Raw genomic sequence first — 11,952 nt, 5'->3', positions numbered from 1 at the left:
CCTTCCCCGGAGCCAATAGGATTGGATTATACGGGGCAAGCAGGAAGTAGAGAGTTTCGGGAGCTTGTACAAGCTGTTGGCGGGGTGAGCGGTATGGTTTAGTGGAAGAAGGCAAGAGACTGCGGCCGTGTGTGATTGTATGCGTTTCTAAATGCTACGTAGTAGATGTTTTAAGGTGGAATGGCTCCAGTACGGCAAAGAAACGCGAAGGGTGCGAATGCAGCCGAGATAGAGAAGAAAATTAAAAGGTGAGCTTAAAAAAAACAAACAAAAAAACGTGCTAATGTGCTCACCTGTGCACAGCTGTACGGTGTGAAAGGGGAATGTGTGCCAGTCAGGTGCTGTCACCGTGTTTGACCGCGATGAAACGTCAGCTGGCTAAATGCTAAGCTAATGTTAAAATAACACAGGTATAGAGTGTTCAGGTGAACCAAATACTTATAAGTTGTGCTTTCCTGTACACAGTTTTCTCATAAGTGAATCAATAATATGCACATAATATTTGCATTTCACATAATTATGCAGTGACATATATTGACTGAGTATTAATGCCCGGTTCAACAATGATCCAGCCCCAACTAAAAACTTCGTCATTAAGCATGTATTATATGTATATGTACACTGCATATATGCTGCTTAAAAATAAATTAAGGAACACTTTGAAAATACATCACAACTCACTGGGGGGGAAAAATCATGTCATAACACTGATATGGACTGGGTAATTTGTTAGGAGTGAAAGGATGCCAGCTGTTTGATAGAAATGAAAATGATCAACCTACAGAGATCAAAGAAACCCCCAAAAATCTAAGTGGGGAAAAAACGCAGCAGGCTAGTTCACTTTGACAAAATTTCATTGCAGGAACACAAAATAGTACTCAGTAGTTTGTGTGGCCCCCCGTGCGCTTGTATGCATGCCTGAAATGGTCCTAATGACATGATGAATTGTAACCTGGGAGATCTCATTCCACATCTGGACCAGGGCATCGCTGAGCTCCTGCACAATCTGAGGTGTGAACTGGCAGCAAGGTTTGGACCGAAGATAACGTCCCAGAGGTGTTCTACTGGATTTAGATCAATAGACCTAAATCCCTCCATGGATTTTCCTCCTCAGACTGTCACTGACCCACCGGTCATTCTGAAAAACGTTACAGGCAGCGTAATGTTTTCCACGGCTTCACCAGAGTCTTTCATGGGCTCTGGGGGAACCTGCTCTCATCTGTGGGTTAAGGACCTTCTATGGCTCTGTCTAGAGTTCCTACCTGTCTCCATGCAATTTCCTTCATGCTCTTGAAGCTGTGTGGAATGCAAAACTAGTAAAAAAAAAAAAAAAAAAAAAAGCCAGAAAAGATAAGATGAGGAAAAATGTCAGTGGCCTCTACCTGTAAAACCTGTGGTTCCTCTAATGAACCAGTTGTAACTAATTAGTTTGTGTGGCCCCCCGTGCGCTTGTATGCATGCCTGAAATGGTCCTAATGACATGATGAATTGTAACCTGGGAGATCTCGTTCCACATCTGGACCAGGGCATCTAAGAAACATTTCTAAACTCAGGCTACTGGTGTCAAAGGCAGAACTTGAGATGATTATTCATGCTTTTATCTCTTCTCGTTTGGATTATTGTAACGGTCTTTTTACGTGTCTTAACAAATCAGCTCTGGATCGCCTTCAGTCTGTACAGAATGCAGCGGCAAGACTTTTAACTGGTACAAACAAGAGGTCACACATTACTCCAGTTTTGGCTTCTCTTCATTGGTTGCCTGTAAATTTTAGGGTTCATTTTAAAATTTTAGTTGTAACTTTTAGAGCTCTGCATGGTGAAGCTCCCCAGTATATCTCTGACCTGCTGAAACCTCATGCTTCATCCCGAGCACTTAGGTCTTCAGGTCAGAGGCTACTGGTGGTCCCACGTACTAGATTTAAAACACGTGGGGATCGGGCTTTTCAGGCACTGGCACCTAGGCTGTGGAACTCTCTGCCGTTGTCTTTACGCTGTCTAGACTCTACTGACTCCTTTAAAAAGCAGCTGAAGACATTTTTATACAAACGGGCTTTTAATTAATTTTAACTTGTATGTCTGATCTTATTGTAAAGCACTTTGTGATTTTTATCTGTGAAATGTGCTATATAAATAAATTTTACTTACTTACTTACTAATTAACTGACCAGATCAATATCCCAGAATTTTGATGTTATTAGTGTTATTTAGTTTCCACTGATAGATTTCACTACTTCAACTATTTGTTCATCAATTTAAATGGTAAATGGCCTGTATTTGTATAGCGCTTTACTTCGTCCCTAAGGACCCCAAAGCGCTTTACACATCCATTCATACACACATTCACACACTGGTGATGGCAAGCTACATTGTAGCCACAGCGCCCTGGGGCGCACTGACAGAGGCGAGGCTGCCGGACACTGGTGCCACCGGGCCCTCTGACCACCACAAGTAGGCAACGGGTCAAGTGTCTTGCCCAAGGACACAACGATTGAGACTGTCGGAGCCGGGGCTCAAACCGGCAACCTTCCGATTGCACGGCGAACTCCCAACTCTTGAGCCACGATCGCCCCAATTTAAGGCGGTTTTTCATTTATAGCCACATAATTATGTATTTCACTGTTATTTCAAGCTAATATTTCTTTAGCCATGACATTTAATGAAGAATGTCATTTGTTTTGAATTTGCTATGCAGTTTCTGTGCATTAGAAATGGAAACAAGTATGAAACAATACAATCTTGGATTTTCCTATCATACACACAAATGTGGGAATCTTTTTAGAAGTCAAATAATTACTCAGTACATTCCTCTAACTGTTACCTGAGAGAGAAATGGCTTTAGTTCATCTAAACATGTTATGGAAGTTCTCTCAGAATTCAACTTCAGCTAATTATCTGGAGCTTTTCTCTGTCTTGGTCAGAGGTAATGCGCTGAGGCAGGGATCGTCATGGCGGGGGTCCCGTTTGCTTGTGGCCTTGCTGCTGGTCGCTTTGTCTGCATGTGGGGCGGCAACGTGGCTGTACATGACCTCTTTGGACAGTGACGTCACAGAAACTCTGGTCAGCCAAGGGGAGCTGGTCGCACCTCAGCCCAGAGTGTACAGCGTCCAGTGCTCTGAAGACTATGACAACTACAAACGCTACCCAGGTAAGGCTCCTGTTCTTACTGCATAATGTCAGCTAATCAGCTGACACTCCTGTGCTGATTAAACATGGCAGGGTTGAGGCTCTGTCTAGTTAATGAATAACATTTTAATCCAGCAGCACATTTTTGGCTTTAAAATCAAACTGGAACTGTTATTATTAGTTTTTCACAATTGCTTTTTTTTAAATTTGTCAAATGGTTTGATTTTAAAGTTTCCTCCACTAGATGGCAGCATAGTACAGTATCTCTTGCACATCTCTTTACAAGGCTCTACAAAGCTACAGTGCGTAAGGTGAAACCCGAAATTTATGTACTTGTACCCAAATATGCTAATTGCGTCCATCGGTGTGTTTGTGGTTTGTATCGCTGCATCTGTGCTCAGGCCTTTATCACGGTAAAAAGAATACAGCTAAGAGTCAACATCCCCCTGTTTTGGAATGAGTAGCAGACTTTTTGGAAATCTGCTGCTGCTTGGATTGTGAGTAATGTGGCAATAAGTGATTTCTTTTATTACGTATAGCACTGATCACTCTATTAAAAAAGAATCTATTATGCTTTTTCTTTATTTTCTGGCATATATCTACTGTTATATGATGAAGTTAAAAACTTTTGTCAACATGTGTGTAAGTAATCCCTGTAAGCGAAAACTCGAAATGCTCCGTTTTAGAAAGTTTTTTTTTGTTTTCTTTTACGTTTTTCTTTGTATGATGTCAGTGGAAATCTGACCTATTCTAGTTTTTATTTTGACTTTCTTTTTAATTCAGTTTAGCTTCTAGAGTGGATTTTCTAGTTTCACTTCAGTATTTATTGTTGTAACCCTGCTGATTGGGCAGGCAGAGGACTCCTAAATTTGTGAAGGGGATAGCTGGAGAACGAGGTGACGGAAGAGCTTCAAATCGATACCAAGTTCGAATCTCAGCGACCTCAAGGTCAGAGGTCAAGTTTTGAGGGGTAGTACTGGCAGTTGCTAGTATTTTTTATGATTTTAAGTGTTAGTTTAGTGTTAAGTTTTAGTTTAGGTTTTATTATTAGTTTCAGTATTGTTTTTAAAAAAATGATTATTCTTCGTAGGGATGAGGAGGAGGAGCCTGATAATGTTTAATCTATTCTAGCAAAATAGTCAATCTAGCTGCTAAGCATTTCAGCAAATCAAATATCTTGACGGCAAATAATTCTGTCTGTTATTCCAAGAGTATAAGTTCAAAGACTTTCTATACATTTGCATTTTTTTTAAACAAACAATATTAAATAAAATGACAAAAGTCCATCTAACCTCATTAGGCAGTGCTCCGTTCCATCACTAAGGGTTTAGCAGTCATAGTCCAGGTTTCTTTGTGATATATATTACTGTCTTAATGATATACACTCAAACTGGGAGATACAGAGCCTGCTGTCCTGTCCAGTTGTGTACTAAAGTGGTACTGTACTGGTGTGTTGTAGAACAGAAGTTGAGCATATCATGTGCGACTTTTGAAGAACTGTTAATAATTTGCATTCCCAGAAGTCATGGATAATTGATCGAGGCTTGCATCTGTATTTGTTCTCTCTAAAACATGAGGGCTGCCCTCAGCTCAAACTGTGCCTCTCCAGTGCCTAAAGATAATGAAGTGAGAAGCTTTAAGCAAGAAATTATACCAGTCAAGAATCTGGAAGTAAGACTGGACATGTTTTGGCAGTACTGCTTTTATTATTACCCACTTTCCCTGTCTACTGACAATTATTTTTATGCTCCTGTTGTTTTTGAAAACCTCTCCTGGCCGTCCTCTCCTCAGGATGCACCCCTCAGAAGTGTGGCCGTGCTGTCACAGACGGAGTGGTGACGAGGGAGGAGGCTCAGACACTCAGGAGGTAAACAATGTCATTCTGAGAGCGCTGTGTCTCATTTCCCTCCCTTCCCTGCTACCTTTGTGCTTTTCTCCTTCATCATCTTCTGTGTTTTGTGTTGCAGCTGAATTATTCTCTGTGCTTTTGTCTCTGGCACACAGGTTGGCTGAGAGGGGGCTGGCTCTGGCTGGGTCAGAGGGAGGAGTGAGTATATCCCCAAATAATGCTGTTGGAATAACATGACAGTAGGGCTGCCACAAATGATTATTTTGATAGTCGACTAGTCACGATTATTTTTGCGATTAGTCGACTAATCAGATCATCATCCACTGGACGTAAAACGTACAGCTTGATGCACCAGCAGCATCTGCTCTTATATAACTATCATTAGCTTACAGCTTTAAGTGTTTAAGGTATGTGCTAACTAAAAATAAAGACAAGATGATAGTTTATTAAATTTTAATGAAATTTGCAGATTGTTCGGTGAAGTTTAATAAACTTCTTGCTATCTAAAATATAACAGGACACGGGAGTATATTCTCGAGCATCTCACACTTCTGATAATCAGCTGTCTGCTTGACGTTTATTCAGCGGTGTAAAAACTATAACATTGATCTCAGCCAAACCGATTCACTCAGGAACAAATAAAATACTAAAAAAGCCAAACAATAACATTTTTAAGTTATCTAAGTGACTTATATATGTTTAACCTGAGTAGCGAAAGACAGCGGTGGGTTTGAAAACGATTTGCCGGGAGTCCGGTGTTCTCACGGCTCTAGTTAGCCTAGCCCCCGGCTAGCTATCGAGCTAGTGGGTAACAGACGTCTCCGAAAACGTCGGAGTGCTTTTGAAAATATGCGGTGTCTTGATAAACTGAGCAGATATTTGAGGTTTACACAGCTACATTCTCGCCTGAAAATATGTTAAACGTTTATTTTGTGACCCAGAAAGAATAATAAGAGTAATATTAAAACTAACTAGCTGCCACCATTGTTGGAAACTAAGCTGGGCCGCGCTATGAATTCTGGGACACAGCTGCTTCTTCTTCTTCGGGGTTTAACGGCAGCTGGCATCCTTGTACATGCAGTGCTGCCATCTTCTGTTTCAGTCCGTTATTACACTCTTAAATCCTACTACTTATTCCTGCGTCTTTTGGGATCTTACAAAGCTTCAAACGACGCATTGACTATTAAATCAGTCGTTGACGATTTTGATAGTCGACGTAATCATGACTAGTCGACTAATCGTGGCAGCCCTACATGACAGTGAAGCAGGGATAACCCGGCTATCTCTGAGACAGCAAGCTTTCAACAAGTGCATTTATACAGGATTAAATGGGTGGTTCGTGTTTTCAATACTAATAAAGCATGAAATATATTAACAAACAGCCTTTGAAATTAAAACTAACATGAGAAATATGGACGTCACTCCAAAACATCCACTCCCACCTTGTTTACTCAGCTTGAGTGTTGATTGTACGTTGCATTAAAGTTTTTGTATCATGGCTGGTATATTTTTATAGCCAGTTTGATATTTACACATGTGTCCTATAACTTGTAATGAGAGTGCATTCATGTGCAGTGTTGTGAAATTCATCCTATCGTGGTAAAGTTTCATTTTATAGACATTTCAGTCTCTTTATAGATACAGAAGTATTAGAGGAAGATGACAGAATCATTTTTTTATTAGTAGTGACAGAAACTTTACCCAGCTAGTAAGATGGGATCCTCTCAAACTGTCATGTTGAAACTTATCTTATCTTATCTTATCTTATCTTATCTTATCTTATCTTATCTTATTTAGAAAGAGGGACAATGCATATTAATGAACATTTTAACAAATGCAAATGATTATAGCCTATACCCTTAATTTCCATCTGCAGACCCTCTGGCAGGTTGGTGTTACACACAAGTTAGTAAAAACATACAGATACACTATTTACAGACAAAAAGGACAAAAACAGTGATGACATCATATTAGAACAAACAATGACAAGAAGAGTGGACAGCAGAGGACAATATAGAGAACAATAACGGAAACAAGAAAAATGTAAACATTTGTTTTAAGAGACACATTTTTCTTTCTTTTGCCAGGAAAATGAGAACTGGGCACATGTGCAAATATAGATGGAAATGCAGTTTATAAGGCAAAAACAATTCTTTAAAGCTTAAAAGTCAGTATTTGTTTGACTGCTTTATTGTGGGTTTTGTTGCAAAGCAGCAATCTGCAGAGGGTAAGCTTTAATACAACAAGGTAAATGAGCACTGAGGGTGACTATGAGCCATCTCCCTTCAACTTTGTATTCTACGTCAAAATGATCCCACACTGTTCAGATGATTAATGTATGCATTTGTCTACATCCATCTGGGAGTGTGAGCAGAGCTTTTGAATAACCCATCCGTCTTTAAAAAAAAAAGAAAAAGCTGACAGGGGAACAGAAGGAAATCCAGCTGTTTTTTTGTTTTTTCTTTAAATAAAAAAATAATTGAATCTGTCATGGGCTGTGTGATATGTAAATGACTCGGTATGTAATGGCTTCTTTTGAGAAAGTCTAAACAGTTTTGTTAAACACCCGGGCACTGTAGTTTTTAGAAAACTAATTGGTATGTGGCACATTTATTAGGAATTAGTGAAGATGAAGTTTTATCAGCAGTTCTAGTAAGCCTGTTCAACAACAGGAATGTGTATGTGCTGTAGTTATTACATCTGTGTTTTTGTTGGATGTGAATGAAATAATACTCCAGTATGAACCTAGAAAGCACCACTGCTGTAATGGGCCCTCTCAGCACTTGAGGGCAGGCTTGAGCAATAACTAGAGCTTTGGCTCTTTTGCTGTGGAAGATGCAACTGGGACTGCCTGGATGTTCCGGGCACTCTCCAGTAATGCTTTCCGCTCCCCCCAGGCCTGGTCCACAGCCAATAAAGGAGCTGTTTATGGAGTGTTAAGACACTCACATGAACCGAGGGGAAGCCACAGAGAGACTTCTTTGAAAATGACTTATTTTCAGATCAGTGTCCCCGAGGAGTTGATAAGCAATAACAAGTAAAGGGCAGAGGGAGAACGCCCCAAAAAGGCCACTGAGGGATCAGTGTTGACCCTTGAAACGGTCACTGTGTCATGCTTGTACCAGTGCACATCAACACTTTGGAATTATTTGTTCAGCTGACTTGTTTTTTGTTGTTATTTGCACACATTCCAGTTTTTTTGTTTGTACCCTGCAGGCCTCCATACTGGACCTGCACTCTGGAGCCTTGTCGATGGGAAAACAGTTTGTTAACATATACAGGTGGGAAAGTACATCAGTTTTTTTATTTGTTCTTCTATAGCTCGACACAGAAACTGTGTAAAAAAACAAAACAAACATAGACTGTTCGTTTTTATGAATGGGGAAACTATCCATAGAGGCCAAACTGTGTTACATACCAGGCTGAAAACATTTTAACGTGCTGATTTATGGGGACTGACTCCGTTTTCGAACTGCAGATTTTGGCGCTTCTGCATTGGCTTCATTTTACAGCCCTAGACACTCGGTGCTTATGTCTACAAGGTTTTTCCAGTTTGTTCCCCAGCAGGAACCGCCTACAACATCATGTGCAGAAATCTAGTCGTACTATCGAGTTGACAATCAATCTTAATGATGACGGACTCTGTGAGCTGAACTCTCCAGGTTCAGCGACCCGCACGAATCTCATTCATCAGCGCTGGTACAATCAGTTTTCTGCCTCAGTTTCCTTCCGTCGCTCTCTAGTCACATAGCGCAGGTGGCTGACACGAGATCCTCAGGGACCATCTGGCTGACTTTAATCAGGAAACAGTGACGGTGGTACTCCCAGCTCACTTCCCACCCGGTTAGCCTCCCCTCCGCTGGGGACTTCCTCATGCGAAACAGTCAGATGTTCAGAATCTGTTGCGTTTGGACGGTTGGGTGGGAATACCTGTCTGGATAATAGTGCACTGTGCTGTGAAATATTAATTTCTCCTAACAGATCCCATCTCCTCTGCTCTGTTTCCCCCCCCCCCCTGTCCTCCTCTCTGTGTTTGTGTCTCTGATTGGCTGTGTCTGGACCTGCCTGTGGTTGTGCGGTGGGGATGTGACTGCAGGTATTTTGGGGAACGGCTCAAGGATGTATTCACACAAGAGGATTTCCAGCTTTACAGGTGATGAAGGAACCGTTATTAAAAGTCTTTCTGTATATTTTTAGAGTTTAAACCAAAAAGAAACACCTGAATTTTTAAAATGGTTACATACGCAATGTTAGTTGTTAATACATGTCCTGTTTTATTTGCATCGATAAAATACAACTATTACATCATTTAGATGTACACATATTTAGGTTTCGTTGTTCCCAATGTGCACATACAACCTTTCTATTATTAAAAAGTAACATAGAACTAAAATGACTGAACATTGTCACAAACCTTTTGCTAATAGCAGTTTTAGTGCTCGAGCGTTTGTGTAAATATCAGTGCTTGTTGAGCCCTGCAGAGCTTTATTTGGGATATTTTTTAAAAGCTCGAGCAGCGCTGCCTGACGGTGTACCCCGGTCATAAATCATTCTGTTTGAAGAAATAAAGTCAGAGCTTTCAACCTGTCATATTGTGTCTGTTTATCCCCGGTAGAGATGTGCGTGGGCGAATCCAGGAAGTTATCGCTCAGACGTTTGGTTTGGACCCAGCTTTGATGTACCTCACCAAGCCCACCTTCTTCTCCAGGATCAACAGCACGGCAGCCAAGACCCAACACGACGAGTACTGGCACCCGCACATTGATAAGGTAAGGCACAAAAACCGGATCCTCGTCTGTTTTTCAGAACAAGCAAGAAAAACTAAAAGAACCAGTCCGACATTATGTGTTGTTGTCAGCGACGTTACCTTGTTACGTTTAAAGCCCTCCACAAGGCAGGTTTCATATGGTAGGCTAATTCATTAATCATTAAATTAACAGAATAAGGAAATAAAAATGAATTTTTACTAATGTTAGTGAGTTATCTCTGTCCGTGTCAGTAGTCTGTGCAATAGAGGCAATTAATAAATTTTATATTGTGGTATACACTCACTGGAAACCTCATTAGGTGCATCTGTTCAGCTGCTTATTAATGCAGATATCTAATAAGTAAATCACAAGGCAGTAGCCTAATATATTCAGGCATGTAGAAATGGTGACAGCAACATGCTAAAGTTCAAATTGAGCATCGGGATGAGGACGAACGGTGACGTGAGTGACTTGGAACGCGGCATGATTGTGAACTTGTTTGGGTATTTCAGAAACTATTTATGAACTGTGGATTTTTTTTCCCAATCAATCATCTCCAGGGATTAAAAATAATTTTTCAAATAAAGTAAAATATCCAGTGAGGGAATCCAGTTTGTGACAATGTCTGATGCCAGAGATCAGAGGGGAATAGGCAGACTGATAGGAAGGTAACAGTAACTCAAATAACCACTTGACCTGTGACTTTGACATGTACTGTCAGAATTTGGTAGAAATGACATGAAAGCATGGATCCTTCCTGCTTTCTATCAGTGGTTCAGACTGGTGGTGGTGTAGTGGTGTGGTTGATATTTTCTTGGCACAGCTTTGGTTTGTAATAAGATGATAATGGCTGCAATTACAGCCTCAGGGCCTGAATTATCAAGACTGTTTATAGACGCAAAACTCCGAGCGAATATTAACAGGACAATTTCAGTGCCGGATTGCTGAATTATCGAGATAGCAGCTGAGCGCAAAAAAAGCCAATGGTTTCTTATTGAAGGCTAAAGTCAATTATCTGGCAGAGAGACCCCCATAGAGGATGAAGATCAAGTGAGATTAGAAAACAGTGGCCCCATGGATTTTGTGTCTCCAGTGATTCCATTCAGGTTAGTAAAAGGGTGTATCTCATTATCTTGTCGAACTGAGTGGGAACCTTTTTGCAACATCAAAGCAACAGTGAGAATGATCTCAAGGCCTCTCCACCCACATCTTGTTCTCACTTAAAATGTATTGTAGACTTTTCTGAAATGAACAAAGATCTGAATTTCTGTTACGGTAAGCTCAGTTTGTTTGCTACTAGGTCACTTTCAATGAAGAGAAAGTTGTCAGTACTGGAAGACTTTTCCTTTTACCTTTAAGCGAGGTTGCAAACATGTAGTGCCAAGCCCACTCCGGTCTGTATCTGCCACATATGTGATAGTGATGGGAATTCCAGCTCTTTTTAGAGAACCGGCTCTTTTGGTTCGGCTCACTAAAAAGAGCCGGCTCTTTCGGCTCCCAACCGGCTCTTCAGGTTGTTTTGTTGCTTTAATTAATTTTTTATTATTAACAACAATATAAAATTATGCACAAAAGGAATTACTAATGTAAAAAAAAAAGTGGTTTTATTTATATATGTTTATATATAAATATATACGGTGGCCCCCAGAGTACAAACACGTACAAACTCCAAAAAGCACGTACAAATTCCAAAGCACGTATCCTTAAATAGGGATGGGTATCGAAAACCGGTTCTTGTTGAGAACTGGTTCCCACTGTTTCAATTCCTTGGAATTGTTTGCCATTTTTGCAAACGATTCCCTTATCGATTCCAGTCGCCCCGAATGACGTCACCACGTTGCGGAGCGTCATTTACCTGGCAGGAAACATGGCGTGTAAGCGGCTCAAACGCTCAAAAGTTTGGTTATACTTTACGAGAACGGATGACAACAGGGCAACTTGCAATACTTGCAAAGTAGATATTTCATTTAAGAGAGGAAACACTACGAATATGCAAAAACATTTGCTCACAAAACGCACAATGACCTTAAATGAATGTTTTTAATTCCGCTCCGGACTCGTGAATCTCAACCCAGCAGCAGCGGTAACGTTTGTACGTCCTCTCCCGTTAATGCGGCAGGTAAATAATCAACTAACAGTGCATATTATGTTAGCGCGATCTGCCTTATTACAAAACCTGCCATTGCTGTGCATTTAGGTGACCATGATGAGAGAGACAGACAGTTTACCGGT

General features: G+C 40.7%; 1 protein-coding gene across 1 annotated transcript in view; it reads left to right on the top strand.

Moving 5' to 3' along the window:
• The first annotated feature begins 53 nt into the window (after positions 1–53).
• Positions 54–11,952, top strand: part of uts2r2 (urotensin-2 receptor 2) — a 37,218-nt gene continuing 25,319 nt past the window's right edge. The window contains exons 1-7 of the mRNA XM_005934375.3: positions 54–248; positions 2,919–3,145; positions 4,915–4,990; positions 5,128–5,170; positions 8,189–8,253; positions 9,069–9,125; positions 9,588–9,741. Of these exons, the coding sequence (XP_005934437.1) occupies positions 181–248; positions 2,919–3,145; positions 4,915–4,990; positions 5,128–5,170; positions 8,189–8,253; positions 9,069–9,125; positions 9,588–9,741 (690 nt within the window). The 5' untranslated portion in view covers positions 54–180. The remainder of the gene's footprint in view (positions 249–2,918; positions 3,146–4,914; positions 4,991–5,127; positions 5,171–8,188; positions 8,254–9,068; positions 9,126–9,587; positions 9,742–11,952) is intronic.

This window comes from Haplochromis burtoni, unplaced genomic scaffold (genome assembly GCF_018398535.1).
Source record: "Haplochromis burtoni strain Fernald_Lab_line unplaced genomic scaffold, NCSU_Asbu1 Contig_180, whole genome shotgun sequence".
In the NCBI taxonomy this organism is placed as follows: Eukaryota; Metazoa; Chordata; class Actinopteri; order Cichliformes; family Cichlidae; genus Haplochromis; species Haplochromis burtoni.
Note: the sequence above shows the minus strand (reverse complement) of the source record. Positions and strands in the feature narration are given on the sequence as shown.